At 41.0% G+C, this 19129-nt stretch overlaps 1 protein-coding gene across 1 annotated transcript; it reads left to right on the forward strand.

The window, feature by feature from the left end:
- Positions 1 to 7142: 7142 nt before the first annotated feature.
- Positions 7143 to 18419, forward strand: LOC147894830 (GroES-like zinc-binding alcohol dehydrogenase family protein). The gene is made up of 5 exons (XM_087384644.1): positions 7143 to 7288; positions 9799 to 9937; positions 10069 to 10295; positions 16211 to 16468; positions 17912 to 18419. Exons 1-5 carry the CDS (start codon positions 7154 to 7156, stop codon positions 18224 to 18226), a joined length of 1074 nt encoding a protein of 357 aa, XP_087240770.1. The 5' UTR covers positions 7143 to 7153; the 3' UTR covers positions 18227 to 18419.
- The last annotated feature ends 710 nt before the right edge of the window (positions 18420 to 19129 follow it).

Consider the following 19129-nt stretch of genomic DNA (forward strand, 5'->3'; position numbering starts at 1 on the left):
TTATGTCTGAAGTTTTTTTTTTCAACTTCAAGTGGAAAAAATATTTTTGAGTGGGTTATTTTCAAGATATGGACAACATTCATGCCAATCCTTAAATGTGAAGGTGAGGTTTAATATAATCATGTGTTTGGAAGAGAGGGAAAAGACATGGGGAGAGACTAAGAGAAGACTAATAATTTCTTTCTATGGGATGTGATGTAGAGAGAGAGAGAGAGAGAGAGAGAGAGACAGAGAGAGAGAGAGCAATACCAATGACAAGAAAAACTAATAATTTATTTCAATGGGAAGGTGAGAGAGAGAGAGAGAGAGAGAGAGAGAGAGAGAGAGAGAGAATCATAGCAATGGAAATAAAATCTAATTATTTCAAGAGGAATGTGACAAAGAGACAGAGAAAGAGAGAGAGAACTATAGCCTACAAACAAAAGTTGATAACGCTACAAGGTTAAGTTTTTGGTAATGATTTGGAAAAACTTCAAGCATTAATAGTAGTAGACTCCACCAAGCTAGCCCCTCCTAAACTAACAAATAATAGAAGTTCAAGAAAAAAGGAAGATGGGCAATGCTAAAAAGTTAAGGTGGAAAACTTCAATGACTTTGAAAAAGTGCATATTACGATGGTGGAATTGTACTTGACAAAACCCACATAGGCACATGAAACACCAAACTGTCAATTGGATCCAAAGGGGCTCGAAGGAGCCTTCATGGCAAGAGGAGCCATTCCTTGGAAACCAAACTCTCATAGAGAACCAAACAATAGTCTCTCAAAGAAATACATTTCATAAGCCCAATCCCAATGTGAGATTTGGAAACCACCAAAGCAACAATCCAAGCATTGTCAACAACCAGCATCAAAAGTTAAGCAAGTTTCTCACATTTCTATGAGGACTTAAAAGAATTATCTAACCACTTCAAGAACTATACAAGGGGAAACATGATGAGTCAGACCTTATAAACGATAGTGTAGGGAAAACCCAATTCATGAGGGACTAGCCTAGAGAAGGAAATTGAATCTTGCTATGAAATTGAGAAGAAGAAAAACCACAAGTACATATCATGATCAACTCATGCAAAAGGAAGAAAAGGAATTAAATGCATAACTGATGGAATGTATGGGTTGTATGGCTTCAAACTATGAGATAAAAGGTGTTATAATGCATACCATACCTATAGGGAGGGTACCAACCCTAATGTATGTGGATCCTATAGGACAAATCCAAAGTATGGCACCATGGTGTATGAGGAACTAGAAAATTTACTAGATGTTGGTTTCATTTATGAAATCAAACACACCAATTGGGTGTCTCCAATTGTGATTGTTCTAACAAAGTACATGAAACTATGAACATGTGTGAATCTAAAAAATGTTAATCTAATCACAATCAAAGATCACGACCCCCTACCGCTAACAGTAACATTTTTGGAGTAGGTTTGGTTCAAAAGTCTATAGCTTCTTGGGTGGGTTCCATGAGTACAATAATGCACAAATCACTTCTAAATATCAATAAAAGATAGCAGTTTCCACAAAATGGGGAATTTTCACATAAAATTTCATGCCATTAAAATTATGCAATGTCCCAATCACTTTTTCATGGGTCATGTACACCACTTTCAAGGCATTACCTTGGGCGCCAACTCCCTTTAGTAAGAATACCTATGAAATTTAACAATATACCATAAGTAAAAGTTAGTCAAATTAGCATGATTGTGTTCTACACTAAAAGATCTTCAAAATGTCTTTACACCCTGAAATTTGGTAACACATGAAAAAGTTCCATGATTTTGAAAGGAGTTGGGCTTTAATATTTTAGTGTATTTTTTGTTTTAACCCCCCTCATCCAAAAGACCCCCCCTTGGGTCTCACATATTATGAAAAATATGTACAAATCTTAAAATCTTTCATATTTTTTGAATTATAATGTTATGCTTTGTGGTAGGGAGCACCGGATATTGTCATATCTTTCCCTTGCATATTTAAAACTTTTGTAGGAGATCCATGCATATTATATATGGACCTTGTCCCCCATAGCCTAGATTTTGGATGAGGCTAGTAACATAATACATAATGAATTAGCACCCCAGAGGGATTACTCAATAAATATCTAGAAGTCTTCCTAGATGAATTATGATGTGTACCTTCAAGTAAAATGCATCACTTGAAATTTATTAAATATGTACCAAAAAATGCAAAGAGTAGTGTTGGGGTAAAGGCTAATGTCCTACCCTGCCCATCTATATATACGTATAGTTGTACCATTCTCATTTGTGTGCTAGTGGAGAAATAAGAGGTGGTGAGGCATTCTCACATCTGGGGATAAGAGTGTCTCCTTCATGTTGTCTCTCCCATTGCCTCCTTTGCTCCTCTCCTTCCCTTCAACTGGTATAAGAGTGGTTTTTGTGTGGCCAAGGCCTTTGGGCACAAAGGTTTCCATAGCTCCAGGGAGGAATGCGTATTGAGATTGGATTCTCTATTGCTCCTTTGCATTCCAGAAAACTGAGAGGGCTGTTTTGAAGAACCTTTGGATTTGATTTTTTCAAAGATAAAGACGTTTTCTTTGCTCCAGTGAGACGATTTCTCTGTTTCTTTCAACGAATTTAGAGCCTAGAATGACTTGCAGAGGAACCATTGCCTACTTTAAATAAACATTTTATGTAGGATATCTTGATTACTAAGAACTATTTTGATTATCAACTTGCATAATAGTTTAATTATCAATAATTTACTGATTATTGATCTCTTCTTTCTTCTTTTTTATGTACGATACCTTGACTCTACTAAGAATTACTTTGATTGTCAACTTGCATATAATAGTTTAATCATCAATAATTTACTTATTATTGATCTCTTCTTTCTTCTTGTATTCAGAATTACAAATTTCATCCCAGGAGATTGCAATTACTTGGTTTTCCCATAACATTATTAATTCTCATGCTTAGTAAGAGAGTGGGCTAGCTGCCATGGCGATTAGTTGAAATTCAAACAATAATTTTTTTCACATGTCCGCTCCATGGTACAAACTCTCTATCCAAGTTTTTAACTTGGCCCTACAAATAGCCACACACTCACACCCTATAACTCAGGCCCTAATCTTACACCCCATAACATAGGCCCAAGACTAAGACATTGGACTATTATTACAAAATTGCAAATATTTCAATAACAATTCAAATACTGTATGGTCCTTCCTATTTCACATTAGTTTTTTTTAGTTTTATAGTTAGGTAGCCTAGACCCAAATTTTCATTTTGTGAGCTCTCGTTGAGCCACATGTACAATTATAGGCCCTTGATCTTGGATTGATCTAAAGGCCTAAAACTAAAAAAAAAAACAATACGCAACAGCCTATGATGGGTTGTAGATTCTTGCCTTACACTTTCAAATTTATGATCAGAGCTACCAAATTTCTCAAATTTAACGTTGGGGGAAAGCATAGCTTTACTTCATTGTTTCTAGAGACATGAGCTTCCATGCAAGCTTCCATAATCTTCTTAGCATCCTCCACCTCTACCTCCACCTCCATTGCCATCTGCCCCTCTCCATTTATCCCCTTTGCACGAATCCATCTCCATCATTTATCCCCTTCCTAATTTCCCTCTCTTTGATCATTCTTTCCTTGACTTCTATCACTATCATCGTTCATGCTCCATGTTCATCTTGTAGTTGCACTAATTGTACTCATCCACAATAATTTGATGGTAAATTGGAATGCCATCCCACTACATTGACCGAGAAAGGTTATTGGATGAGAGATAATGACTAGCCAAACTTCATTCTGTCCTCAAGATTCACACTTTTATCCTCAAGGACAAGGACTGCTCGAATTTATGGGCTCAAATTGGTCTCTAGATACATACGTTTTGCTAAAGCTCGGATATTTGCTTGAATTTTTTGTCAACAAATGTTGAAAGATTGGGCTTTGAAAGGTTTGATGGATCAGTTGAACAGACAATAAACACTGTGCTGGGGTTTTTATCACTTCGATTGATCGTGAGTGATCAGCGACCGAGTTCTACTCCTGTGTCAATGCAAAGTTCAGTGGTGTAGTTGGTGATGACATGGCAACTCAATAGACGAGTAGATAGGGCCAAAGGTGAGGTGGGCAAATAATGCAAGCAACAGTAGATGGTAGCCAAACACGGGCAAAGATTGCACAAAGGCGAGCAGAACATTGATGTGATCAATGCAGTGCAGACAACAAGCAAAGTAATGCAGACAAAGAGGAGCAAACAACAAACACCTAGACATGAACAAATTGTGCAGTGATGCAATCTTTGGAAATTAGGATGCAAAGACAAAGCTATTTTAAAGTCTAGATGATGGCACATAGTTCACACTGCCTTCATAAGAAATCTGCTCTTTGATTGCCTCATTTGTTTTTGTCATTGCATGCTTCTCCTGCTCGCACTATCTAATCATTTGCATTCATTCATGTGGCAATCAAGGCCTTCATCTTTCACAACTCTTTCATGTATTTGGCTCTATGCTCCGTGTGAGCCATATCTTAGTTGTTTCTGTATGGCTGTGAGAGCAAAAGAGAGTAGCTAAATTTGTTTTAAGGCCTCGATGACACGAGCTTACAAGGTCTAGCTTGATCATTAGATAAGTGATGTAATATGTGCTACATGGTCCTCCCGTCAACAATGTTAAGGTAGAGCATTCTAGCCTCGTGAATTTAATTGTTTTTAGAACAAAAAATAAAAGCCATGAGACATCCTTTATTGTTGCAAACTTTATCGTGAACAATTGATAGATCTCTCTAATTGGCACATAGATAGTGTGACTCTCTTTGGAATATATTTTTGATGAACAATATGAATTCAAGAATCTTGTTGAAAGTGCTCGATTATCCATTGTCGATCCTTCTATGGAGTAGACCTCTGAGCGACATGCCCAAACTTGAGCAAAATGACATTCTCAATTGTTAAATTCTCTTGAGCAACAAGCTAGATTGTCTAGATCAAGCATTTTTGTGTTCTATATCTTTTGGCTCATGTTCATCCTAACATAGTCACCTATTCAATTGCTGTGGTGTATGTGGTGTATGTTTGCTCGATACCAAATCATTACAAGGATGTTGTATTAAAAGCCACTCCTGAATTGAGGGCTGAGTCTTTACATTTGGGTTTTGGAGTGTTTGTTGCATTTCACTAGTCAAATACGAGTATAGAAATGTTTGGCAATTGACATATAGGTAGTATGTCACTATCTTATGCATCCACTATTTTCACTCAAGGTTTCTTCAAGACAATAATATACACATCATGTTTAAAGGAAGGGCTCGTTCCCTTAGATTATAATTCCTTGCGGAAGGAGGTGCACTCCCTCGCTACCAACCCTATGTGTGGTTATAATAGTTATGTTACATATTATTGTACAAATATATTTGATTGCTTGTTTATAGGAAATGTGTGAAACTTTACACTCTTTCCTTGGTCAATATATATTTACTCAATTTAAATTCTTACAACATTCCGTTTTGTGTCTTGAGGTGCTTCCCATAGGTGTACGATATCATTTTCCAGGTATACTTGCTATCATCTCTTGCTCTATCTCCATGAGAGTTCTATTTTTTTGCTCAGCTTTGCCATTTTGCTAAGGGGTAAGCCTCACTGTAAGTTGATGTGTGATGCCTTTCTCCTTAAAAAATGCTCAAATTCATGAGACATATACTCTCCTCCTTTGTTAGTGCGAAGTGTCTGCACCTTGAGTCCTGTCTCATTTTCAACCATGGCCACAAAGTGTTTGAAATGCATAAACACATCTGATTTTTCTTCAAGCCATAGACCAAAGTATAATTTGTGTAGTCATCTATAAATGTGACATAATACAGATAACCACCAAAAGCAGGTGTCCTCATGGGACCACATATATCACTATATATGAGCTTTAATTTGCGAGTAGCTCATACCACACCATCATTTTGCATCCTCATAGGCATGAGGAGGAGGTGATTCCAAAGGAGACAATGCATCAACCATAGCATGCCATCAAGCTGCCATAGCTCATGTGGCCATATCTGGCATGCCATAATTCCACATTTTGCATGGCAACAGTGGGAGTGCTTATTGCAAGTGCAAGATCGGATCTTTTCTCATAAATATCAAGTTGAAAAAGACCCCGATACAAAGTGCCAGACAACATCAAAGCATAATCATTCTCTTTGTCTCGGAATGCACACTTAGCATCATCGAAGATAACCTGAAATCCTTCTCGATTGAGAGAGGACACTGAAAGTAAATTCTTCTTTATATCAGGCACATCAAGAACATCAGTAATTCTGAAATATGTGCCATCCGTGGAGGTAAGTATAATATCACCCACTCCACACACTAACTTGCTACTATCTACTTTTGTTGATGCCTCATAGTGAGGTATTGCTACTATCTTATGTGATAATCAATCATAAAAACAGAGTGATTTATAAATTTGAATATTGTAATGGAGCCAAGGCTACCTTTTTCTCCTTTGAATTTCTTCTGAACAATTAAAGGGATTGTTCACTCAAATTACCAGGCATACACCAGTACAATATTTTACTTTTGTCCTCAATTTATACTCCCTCCTTTTAAATCCAAAAACCAATCCCAAAGGCTTTCCCTCGCATTCCTTTGAAGTGTGACTACCCAACCTAGTTTATAAAGTGCAACTTAGCCCAATCATAACAAGATGAATAAAATTCATTAGGCCTGCCCCACGAACAGAGTCAGAGAACTTGCAACGTACAAACGAACTGAGTCCATAGATTAGCAGAAGCCATTGATATGAAAAAATAAGAAGACGATAAAACAAACGGGGCACAAGGCGAGACGAAGAGCAAGACCTCATCCACGATGGCTCTTATATAATCATGAAGACCCCAAGGTACCACACTCACAAAACAAATCAACGGACAAATGAAATGCCAGAAATCAACATCGGTTGTGTATCACCATAATCCAGCGCGCATCTCAGCACAACCCGCCCCCGTGCACCCCACACCATATTGCAGAACCCGCCATCCACCAGAATATGGAATACGCCCTCGAATCACTGAGCAAATGCATGGATTTCGAGGCTCTCCATGCATCTATTTACTAATTCACAAATTTTCTCTTTCCCTACCAAAATTCAAAGGAAAATATTTTTTTTTGGCAATAGCCTACGCATAGGAACACAATGCTGCTACGTTGCCTCTTGAAAACTTGCGCGTTTTCTCGGAACTTTCTCGTCTCAGCTTCTTATCGCGATTCGCCACCGCCCACTATGCCCACCTGCAAAGCCATCCGTGTGAACCAACTTGGAGGTCCCGAGGTTGGTTCTTGACGAGAAAGGATTCGTACTGGTAACACATGATCGAGCACGGAACGTCTCTCGGATGGGCTGTGTGTAATTCGGGGGAATGGCTTGCAAGTGCTGGGAACCTGAAATTAGGATAGTCAATGAGCGCTCGGCGATACAAGGGTGTCTTTATTCGATCGTCAAATGTCTTCCAAGTATCTTAATCTCATATAAACATTAAAGATAGAGTCCTAATTTGCAATTTGTTCCGGGTCAGCTGAATACGTAATCAATTCAGTAGAAGCTAAACATTCCTACGGGCTATCATGTACAAGGTTTTTCGACCTCAATGTTGACGTTGCTACTAGAGAAGCCCGTAAATTTCAATGTAAATAGCATCAGTAAAGACCTATTTGCTCCATCGAAAAAATAGTGGTTTAAATTTCTATTTTGGTTCATGACTCATCGTACCTGGGGCTGATGTGATGAAGGTGGGCCTTTCTCCATGATAGCCACGTTTTTCTTTTGAGTTGCTGCCCGCAGCCGACAAGGCAGGCAGGGTACTATTATTTTTAGTCGAAAGAGAAAATAGTTTTCAAAGCTGTGAGAAACAAATGCAAGTGGTATTGTCATTGTGAGGGATTACTGCAATCCCTTGTGGTAATGAACGTCACGTCAGGCAAACCAAGTCCCTATGATCAAATATATTCAGCGAGACACGACAGGGGCTTGCACATGTATTTGAGAGCTTTATGCATAAAAGCCTCGTAACTTGTGGTACATATGTCCCGTTGCACTACAATAATTGTTTATTGGTGGATGTGCGGGGAACACCTTCATAGCGACTCAGATGGAGACACAATGCACAAACACCTGGGGATGTCCTCCTCTGGGTTGATCTGCAAGAATTTGGAGGGAAAACACAGGAAGATTAGAATCCAAGAAAATCAGTAAGCAGAATTCCTTGGTAAATATGGTTGAAGCTTTACCAAAACAAGCAGGCCTCTATTAAACGGGACCATCTTTGCTTGAGGATCCCAAGGCTGCAGGAACAATCTTTGGAGTGGGGACATGTCATTCTCGTTTTACAATTTGTGAATGGTCCCAATAATTTCTTCTTGCTTTTATTCTCCGACACGAATCTAGTCCTCACTGACATTGCTGCCATGAGTTTGTCTTGCCCAACCCTAATGGGCTTATTTGAGGTGCAATTGTTCTCCAGGAAGCCTCTTTCAGCTCTATACAGGTCTCTCCCAACAGTTTTCCCTCAGCTTGCTCCAATTCTACTAGGCTCAACTTTCACACTATACTTCCAGGCGACCTTTCCTGTACTGCTCAGTCCTGCCATACCAATGGTTTTACTTCAAGCTCTTGTTATCAATGTAGGCTGCCTCTGACCCGAGCTTCGCTGCCTCGGAGGTCCAATCTGGCCCAAATGAAGCTCTACCTTTTGCACCCCGAGATCCGTCCTCTATTCTGACCAGCCTGCCGTGAGTTCTTAGCTTGCCAAGCTTGCTGATGCACCAGGTGTCTCCTTAGAGACTTGACAAACTCTTAGCTTCAGTTCCTACAGCCTCGAACCCTCTGGACATCCAAATCACTTTCTTTTCATTATTCAACTAATAGTTATCCAATCTCAGTCTAACTTACCATGAGGTTTCCCTTTTCAACCTCTTCCACTTGACTCGACAAAAATCTTGATTCTTATTAGTTTCCTAGAATATAGGTTTTCTATTTGCCTGTGATTTGTAAGGACTCGAATTAAATAGTCCTCTCTCAAGATCTAACCTTGTTAAGGGTAGGACTGCCCTTTGCACCGGATGATCCTTTGCAGTGGATGATGGAAACTTATTTGCCCTCTATTGTTTATGTATTGAACATAGAGTACTTTGTCATGGGTGGGTCTGCCCTTTGATGATACAAACTTATATGTTGGTCTGTTTGTCAATGTATGAATACCGAAATGAACATTAACTCTATGTTTGTAATTTGCATCTGCGTTTGTCATATAGGTTTTCTATTTGCCTGTGATTTGTAAGGACTCGAATCAAATAGTCCTCTCTCAGATCTAACCTTGTTAAGGGTAGGTCTGCCCTTTGCACCGGATGATCCTGCAGTGGATGATGGAAACTTATTTGGTCCTCTATTGTTTATGTATTGAACATAGAGTACTTTGTCATGGGTGGGTCTGCCCTTTGATGATACAAACTTATATGTGGTCTGTTTGTCAATGTATGAATACCGAAATGAACGTTAACTCTATCTGCGTTTGGGAGTTGATCAGTATGTTGTAACTTCTGGTAGTTCAACTTTGCGTTGAGGGCGCTTTGTAGGTATGAGAGTCATCTTTAGCTGAATGGTTGGTTGACATACTTGACTCCCATCAAGTGCTTGAATATCCCAATACACGCCATTTTCTAGATTGGATGTCAATGTTCTTCAGTTTTTGCATTGTTTTCATTCTGCTGGGTCTGTCATTTTCTAGCTCAGTGACACAACACGTTTGGCTAACTCTCTACTGTTGATCTTTTGGCATTGGATAGGTGCTCAAATATGAGGATGTGGAGGTTAGGGAGCCCTGCGAGGGGGAAATTCGTGTAAAGCACAATGCTATTGGTGTTAATTTTATTGATGTGTATTACCGCACAGGAGTCTATAAAGCTGAGCTGCCATTTACACCTGGTGAGTTTGAAGGCAGCTTGCATAAGCATTTGTATCCTTATGCTTATCAGCAAGGATGCAAGGTGCACTGCTCGAAAGGAGGCACAATGAAGTCAAAAGGGAACTGAGACACATTACATGTTTGTGATCAGGAAGGGAGGCAGTTGGCGTGGTTACTGCAGTTGGGCCAGGACTGACAGGCAGAAAAATTGGTGATAGGGTTGCATATGCTGGTAATCCCATGGGTTCATATACGGAGGAACAAATTCTTCCTGCGAATGGTGTTGTACCTGTACCTCCTTCTGTTGATTCAATCACAGCTGCTGCAATCATGTTGAAGGGCATGACTGCTCAATTTCTTCTTCGCCGTTGCTTCCAGGCAAGTTCATCTTCAAATTCCCAGTCCACATGAAGGCTTTCTTTTCTACAATACCTCTCTCTCTCTCTCTCTCTCTTTCTCTCTCTTTGACGCTTAGTGGATGCATCCATCTACCTGCCACAGTGGCTGCATGCATTTGAGAGAGAGAGAGAGAGAGAGAGAGAGAGAGAGATTTTATTAAAAGTGTTTGAAAGACCAAAGGGTCTATGAGACTAAAAAAACCTGATACAATCAGCTGAATGGGTGGAACCTCTAAGCAGGCATCTGCAGTGTGCACCCAATATGAATACAACATAATCATAGCAACACTAATACATAATATATTTGAGCCCAGGGGGAGGATGAAAATTGCAGTGTGGCATCACTGTGATGATCCTCTGGAGGCTGGCGGCACTGGCGGCAGGGGTCAAGCACAAGGGGAAGCCTGGCAGTGTAGGAGGCTGCGGTGGCCATAAAACTTGTGATAGAGGCGCTAGTGATGGTCAGTATGTGTGGTCCGTTGTGCTCTCCTAGCTGTGGCCCTGTGTTGACAAGTGCTACTGTCACCCCCGGCCGTGCCTGCGGTCTGGTTGAGGGATGCCGATGCCGATGCCGAGCGAGCGAGCCACAGAGAGAGAGAGAGAGAAAGAAAGAAAGAAAGAAAGTGTATTATTGTCCACTAGAGGCCAAAATGGGCCCATGGGACATCAAGAACTCTGCATACAAGATAGCACAAAATCAACGTGCCCCAAAGAAGAGGCATCGTCGAATATCATCTAAGTGCTACGCAATATAATGCTAGTGAAAGCACATAATGTCAAATCTGAGCCTAAATACAGAGTAAACTAGACCGCCCCCGGATGCAAAATGGGGGGGATGAGCACAATATGCCAATGCAAAGATACAAGTCTAGGTGTCAATGAGTCTGAGAACCAAAATAATACTGGAAATCCTGTCCATCGACTGTGCCTCCTGCTATGAGAGTACAAATCTGGGCAAAGGTGAGGTGAGCGGCTGGTGGGGCGAGATCTCCATGAGTAAGTCTCCTCCGAAATGCTGCCATCATCCTGGATCGTCTGGAGATGAAGCGGCGAGTACGTCCCCTATGTAACAAGATCCTGCGGCGTCTACAAACCATCTCATATGTACATCCACATGGTGGAGGCATGTGTCCTGTGTGGGCTCTGCCGTCCTCGTGCTCCTCCTGGTCTCTGTCCTCTGGTATGGCGTGTGTCTGAGCGAGAGAGAGAGAGAGAGAGAGAGAGAGAGAGAGAAGTAGAAGTAGAATTTATTATCGTCCTTGGGGGGCCAAAAATGACCCATGGGACCTAATCCTCGGTACAAAAAAAACGTCCTCCGATGTGGAGGGGTCAAGAGTTTTCAAGTTCTTGACGGTACAAAAAAAGAAGAGTGACAAAAGACCCCAACGCTGCCGGAGAGGCAGTAGAGAACTGATGAAAGCTGTGTGGTGTCTACCAGTATCTGCTGGTAATCATCCTTGATTATGTGCATATCTGGGGCAATGTAGGGCTACATGTGCCTCTGTCTCGACTGTCTGTGAATCACAAAATCTGCAAACTCTGGCATGTCGTGGCAAATTCAGCCAAGCTCCTTTCTCTATGGCCAAGGTATGTGACCGTGTGCGGAATCTGGCAATATTCCTGCGATAGAGAAGAGGGATGGGAGTGCTGATTTATGGCTGAGTAGAGGCATTTGATTTCATGAATGATGACCAACATAGAGGATTTATTTGATCTTGGTAGTATTCTAACTTGGTCTTCCTTTCTACTGTCAGCCATTGAGCCTGTAGGGTGCATAGTAAGGACAACTGGAATTCCTGTAGTTTGACCTTTTCAAGTGGCATAGTTAAGTATGGTTCCACTTTCCATTTGCTGAACCATTTCCTTATGTCTGTCCCCCATCCTGTACATATGATCTTGCTTTTATGGTTCTTTTGAAGTTTCATACTTGCTGTCCATGCGCTGTGTGGTAATCTGTCTGTTGGCATTTGTTGTACATCCACTATATATTGCATCACTCCAATCAATGCATGAAACTCAATTGGCCTCCTGCCTGTTTCCAAAAGGAGCACAGAGTACGGGGTAGTAGCCTTGACTCCTAGATGTCGTCGTGGGAATGCTTTCTGCATTTTTTCAATCTCATTCCATGTAGATGGAGAGATGCTACCTCCCCATACTTCTACTCCGTAGAGCATTGTTTGAACCACATATGCATCAAACAACATATTCCGGATCTTCTAGTTCTGGGTTTCAGTGTGCCTGCAATCATTTTCAAATGGATAGTATTTTCCTCAACTTGTGTCCAACCTTCTTTGTGCACATTGCCACCATCTGTGGTCGGCTGGTATGTCGATGCCTAAATATTTAAAGGTGTTGACATATTCAATGGGCTGCCCCGCAAAGCTAATAACAGGAAGGTGTTCAGGTTGAGTGGTGCATATTGCCATCATTTTGGTTTTGGTAACATTAACTTGCAGGCCACTTTCATTGCAAAAGACCTGAAGTGTCTGGAGTAGTTGATGCATGGAATCAGAGTCATAAGCAAAAAGAACCACATCATCTGCATATAGAAGCAACTTTACCCCCATATTACTTTGAAATGCAGCTGACAATCCATGCTCTTGTTTTAGTCTGCATGATACTTTCTCGTAGATTCGGGAGATGCCTACTCTTAGTGCCAAGGAAACTTTGAGGTCTTGCACCTCTCGGGACTGTATCAAATGCTTTCTTAAAATCTACAAAACAACATAAAAGAGTTTTTCCTTTGAGTCTGCTTTCATCCATGAGTACTCTTAATGTGACCAGATGATCTGCAGTCCTATGCTCTTTACAGAATCCTGCTTGTCCAATGGCCCTCTTCTTGGCCTCTTCTGCCCAAGTGCTGATTTTTGCTTCAAGCACCGTGCAAAAAAGTTTAGCTAGTGCGGAGCTAACCATTATAGTCCTGTAATTGGTGACTGAGTATTTGTCTCCCCCTTTGAATAGTGGCTGAACCCAATTCTCTTGCCAGTCAAGAGGAAAGTCATGATGTAGAGCATTTGTCAGTATGTGTGATAGCCAGTGTCGTGTCCTATCTTTTGTCCATTTTAAGAGTTCAGCACACATGTGCATGTGGTCAAGGGCCTTTCCATTTGCCATCTTCTTCAGCCCTGCTTCAATGTCCTCAAAAGTGAAAGGGTTGACTGAAGCATATGACAGTTCTTCATTTCCCATGTCTATTGCATTGGCATGGTTATAGAGTCTGATAACATACTCAAGCACTTCCTCATCTGATATATTTCCCATGATCTTTTTCTTCAGTCTCTTAACCTGTTTCCACCCCTTTCTGGGATTCTTAATGAAGGTGATCAAATCAGATTTTTCCCTTTCCATAATGTAATTTCTTTTTTCCTTCCTCATGAGGGCATTGTATTGCTTCTCCTTCTGCTTGTGGAGGTTTGCATCAAAAATATGTTTCAGCTCATTGCGGAGTTTGTTGCATTCATCATCATACCATTTCTTACATGGCATCCCTTTATGCATTTTTTTCCTGTCTTGAGGGATTGCTCCAAAAACCTGTGTTGCCGTATCAAGGACCGCCTCTCTGAGGGCTTCCCATGTGGGTGTGATTGCCAGTGCATTCAGCTTTGCATCCAGTGTGATGGCATATTCTTCCTGCTTGTCTTGGTCTATTCGGAAGCCTCTTGAATTGGCTGCAAATTTCTGCACTTCTGTTTCAGTGTGGATACCAAGAGTTGTCCATATTGGGAGATGGTCTGACTCCGGATATTTCTCTCCTATCCTGAAAGTTTCTATGACATGCAGAGCATTGACATGTGCCAGGGCATAGTCTACGACACTGTGACCCCCGTTAGCGGAGAAACATGTCATCCTGTCAGTCCGTGGAAAGAGTTGCATCCCATTCAGAACTAGCATGTGCAGTCTGTTCATCATACATCTGAGTGCTCTTCCTTGTGCATTGATGGTATCATCTTCTGAAGTTCTCTGCCACAAGGCATCTATCTCAATTGCATCTTCTTTGTCCAGTTCATCATGCATGATAGGTTGAGAGAGAGAGAGAGAGAGAGAGATGGGGTCAAGGCCCCACCTATTGGCCCCCAGATGAAGAGTGCAATGGGGCTTGATACCTATAGCAATATGGGTAAACATGGTGGTGCCACACGGGCACATGGAAAGGGTAAGAGAGGAACTGCCATGTGGGCAGTCAATAGGCTGTTACATGGGAAGCACTCTAGAATCCTTATTAGGGTTGCTTATAGGCAGCCATGTGGGATGCACAGGCCAGCACAGTTGGCTGGCTGTGTGCCCAGATCTATGGCTGGCTGCAGGGCTAAGACAGGCCCAATCGTTTTAGGGCAGCAGTGCTGGGAAAGACAGTAGCAGAAAGCACCAGCAAGAAGGGCTATAATAGGTCTGCAGGTGACAGCAGAGCAGCCTGCCAGTTGGCATTACAGCCGTACAGGCTGGAGCAGCAACAGTACAGTCTGCAAGAAGGGCAGTGCAGAATGTAGGGTCGGTAGTTCTGCAGCAAGGTTGGGCCCGTGGCTGAATCGACCAGCAGCAGCAACTATGCACAGGTTGGATTGGCTTAGTCTGTGGACAGGTTGGAAGGAGCAGTGATCTGGTCGGGTTGATCAGCAGTCTGGTAGAGGGCTTTCAGCCTGTAAAAGGGCCATGAAAGCATTAAGAAGAGCTCGTTTCGAGCTGGCATTTTTTTAAAACTCCCAACCCAGACTAATGCTTGAAGCATACATACAGAAGCCACTCCCACCCTTACTTGATCGTGCATCGGGTCAGCTCTCCTCATCACCCATGGGATTCAACTCCTTGAGAGGAATAAGTTGGGCTGAAGCTGAAGCATGGGAGGAGGCAGGTAGGAGCAAGAAGTCTTGCTCTGATACCACTGTTGGATGCAGGGACAATGGAGGGAAGTTGGAATGTAAGGAGGAGACAACAAGCTGAAGGAACTGAAGTGTACTTGCAAATGGATAATGGGAAGTACACCAATATAAGGTGTAAAGTCAGCCAAAGTCAACTTAGGACTAAAATGTCCTAAGTGTACTAGGTGTCCCAATAGGACTACTGTCCTAGGACGAAGTGTCCTAACTAGCCGACAAGGCCATACCAGGGCTAAGTGTCATAGAATTGAGCTATTCAACGGTTAACGTTAGCAAGGACCACAACCAAAATACCGATGATAGACTGCTGACTAGTCCATGGATTAGTGAGGACTGCAACCAGTAGACCAATTATAGACCAGTCCATGAAATCATGTGAGAACTGAGTGATTTAACCTTAATTGAGGACATGACCAGTAGGAGCAGCACCTATAGGATGATGCATTAGCAGGGGCATGCACATGCAGGAGAAACTAGTGTAGTCAAGGAGGGCTGTAGAAGCTTCACTGAGCAGATCTGTACAAGTACTGACAGCAGAGGCATCGCCACAAATTAGGAGCCAGCAAATGGCTCAACACCCCAGGTTAGGGTTCAAGTCAAGCATGCATCTGCTGCTCAGACTGGGCATCCTGTAATAAGAGGGCAGGGAGGACAGGATCAAAATAGGTAACATGTCATCTTTATGCACCTCTTTTTTAGGTCCAGTCATTGGTTAGGTACATGTGCTTTTTTTGCCTTCCCTTGGCCTTCAGAGAACACTGATCTAATGCATGTGGGTTTCCAAGTAAATAAGTGAATAACTAAATTTGATTTTTTGGAGCAAAGGTTAAAATAAACTGCTGTACATATTTATGGAGTATGGCCAGTGAATTTTTGTTCATTCAAAACTTTGTTGAGACCTGCGGACTGAACGTTTTTAGCTGCGAGTAGATGAGAATGGCATTATTCTCGTAATGCAGATTTTGAAACTCATTTGATTAGTTGATTAGTTGCATGAAACTTTGCACGCCTTTTGCAGGTGCAGCCAGGTCATACAATACTTGTGCATGCTGCTGCAGGTGGAATTGGTTCTCTTCTTTGTCAGTGGGGACGTGCCCTTGGGGCAGTTGTAATTGGTACTGTCTCCACCAAAGAGAAGGCTGCACAAGCAATTGAGGATGGCTGCAATCATGTCATCTTGTACAAGGACGAAGATTTTGTTGACCGTGTCAAAGAGATAACTAAAGGAGAGGGTGTGCAGGTCGTTTATGATTCAGTTGGAAAGGACACATTTCAGGTCATTATCAACTACTCTCAACTGTTTCTGATTCCCTCGCCTAGTGTTATTAGATGGCTTTTGCTGTATCTGAATCCATAACATGCCTCGTCTTGATGCTTGCTGTTTAGATATGCTTTGAAAGGCATAGAATGGACGATCGAGGCAGTTTTCAAGTTTAGGGCTTCAGTTAAGGTTTAGCCACGTACTTGGTAGGGTTCAATGTGTATGTTGGCTATTGTTTCTGAAAGGGTCTTTGCTAGTGTGAAATGCTTGTCTTCTGTTTTTCTCTATAACCTCTGTATCAATTAGGCATAATCATTAATGGACTGACTTGTGAGTCAGCTTTCTGAGACTCTGGAAGCTGTCCTAATGCAGTGCTCCTAAAGAGCAAGCTTCGATAGCACTTTTAACGTTGGAAAAATTGCTTTATCTACAATTTAAGATGTGTAAAGACTTTTGGAAAATTTTATGATCTTATTCTTTGCTTGAAAGGAGATTGACATGGTTAAGTCCCTGGACAAAGGATTAAGAAAAAAAAAAATTTTGTGTGCAGTATGGCGTGCCATAATTGTAACTCATCTCTCGAAGGTCCTGATGCTGACTGATCTCCTTCATGTAACATTTCCAATGACATCTCTGTTAGACAGAAAAACTGTGTTTATAGGTTGTAAATGAACATGAATTTTCAGCATGGGCACCACTGTCATCAAGGCACACATCTCATTCACAGAGACAATACAAAGAAAATCAGTGTACCCCTTATTATTATTTATTATAGCTTTTGGGAAATTTTCCGAATTTCGCCAATCACTGCCTGGCAGTTAAGGAGTCTTCCAAGATGATGGAAAATGTTATTCTCATGCAGATTGTGAATGTAGCATGTGCAGTTGTTGATCCATCTGATCATGTAGACATGGTTGCTGAGTATAAGAGGCTTTTCCGAATTTCGCCAATCACTGCCTGGCAGTTAAGGAGTCTTCCAAGATGATGGAAAATGTTATTCTCATGCAGATTGTGAATGTAGCATGTGCAGTTGTTGATCCATCTGATCATGTAGACATTGTTGCTGAGTATAAGAGGCCCAACATAGCTTCAGAGATTTACGTAGCAAAGATTGTACAAATTTTTATTTAAGGAACGAGCAAGTATACATTCAAAAGCCTTGGAACTCTCCATTTGAAGTTGAAAGGTCTAGTGGCTGTAAGACTGCTAATCATCTTATGGAGGGTGATTTGAACTTTGAAGGCACTCTTAAATTCTTTTGAGAAGATTTAGAGGTTATGCTTCTCGATTGTTTGTTTTTAGTGTTTGGGGCTTTAAGAAAATGTGCACAGAAGCTTGCATGTTGTGGTGGTGTTTTAATTATTTCAAATTGGTATGTTGTTGCAGACAAAAGGCTTACTTGTGGGGACGCCTTATTTTACTGTTTCAATTTTTAACTCTGCTTTAAAATGTTTTCAGGGTTCATTAGACTGTTTGGCTTATCGTGGGCATATGGTGAGCTTTGGGCAATCATCAGGACTGCCTGACCCTATGCCCATTTCTGCTCTTGCTTCAAAGTCCCTGTTCATAACAAGGCCATCCATGATGCATTACGTAGCAACACGACATGAACTACTTGCAACCGCTGGAGAAGTGTTTGCTAATGTGGCCTCTGGGATATTGAAAGTCCGGGTGAACCACACTTATCCTCTTTCTCAAGCTGCACAGGCCCATAAGGAGCTCGAATCACGGAAGACGAGTGGTTCTGCTGTGCTGATTCCAGATTCTATATAGTCACGTGGTAGGGGGAAATCCCCTGCTAACGTTGCAGGGATGTTTTTAGATAGAAAATTCAATAATGCTCTCTTATGGTTCAAAAGATAGTGATGTGTCTTTACAGTCTTACCCAGCAGAGGATTTCCCTCGAATTAATCCTTGCCATGTATAATTTTGCATTTCCTGATTATGGTTAGTTTTCCAGGCTGTATGTATTGTGCCATAAGAAAAGCATATTTGATGTTTGTTTGTGTATTTTAAAGAACAGAAGGAAAATTTGTGTTAACACTAGTCATGCTCGATGTCAATTTTGCTTGTGGGTTTTTCAGGGGTACATAAAACATTCATGTCTACCAATATATATATTCATACCAAGGTTTTCATTTATACATAGGGGGTTATGATGAATGCTTAAATTATATATAGCTTTGAAAATACCACAGAAACATAGCCATCAAGTAGAAGGGTTTTGATGCTTTTGTACATTTTGCATGTGCACAGCCTTAATTTTTTTTTTTGGGGGGCTAGTTTGTGAGGTTTGAAAAATATTGCGAGGCATCTAAAAAATACAAAAAGTATTACTTTTTTTAAAATTTCAAAGAACGCGTTGCACTTGTAATGGCAATTTGTTAATAATTAGCATAGAATAATTACAAAAATTATGTTTATGGCCCAACTATTGCCTAATCAATACTAATCTCATATATATGCATGGGAAAAAGTTTATATGAAATAGATTTGTATTATCATTTCTTTGTATTTTCACAAAATTGGACAATTTGCAATGGTCGTGGTCGATTTCCTTATCAACTTAGGTTCTTAGAAGTATTATACCAATAAAGAGCACTTTTTGTTATAAATTTAATTGCTTTGATGCAGTTAAAAGGAACCATTTGTAATCTATTTAGAAAAAACATTAAA

Source organism: Dipteris shenzhenensis, chromosome 14 (genome assembly GCF_047967505.1).
Source record: "Dipteris shenzhenensis isolate YYH24624 ecotype China chromosome 14, Dip_SZ_1.0, whole genome shotgun sequence".
Lineage (NCBI taxonomy): Eukaryota > Viridiplantae > Streptophyta > Polypodiopsida > Gleicheniales > Dipteridaceae > Dipteris > Dipteris shenzhenensis.

Coding starts and splice junctions, on each gene's coding strand:
- LOC147894830 (XM_087384644.1), top strand. CDS start 7,154: ATGCTGCTACGTTGCCTCTTGAAAACTTGCGCGTTTTCTCGGAACTTT. Junction 7,289..9,798: donor ACCAACTTGGAGGTCCCGAG/GTTGGTTCTTGA, acceptor GGCATTGGATAG/GTGCTCAAATATGAGGATGT. Junction 9,938..10,068: donor TGAGCTGCCATTTACACCTG/GTGAGTTTGAAG, acceptor GTTTGTGATCAG/GAAGGGAGGCAGTTGGCGTG.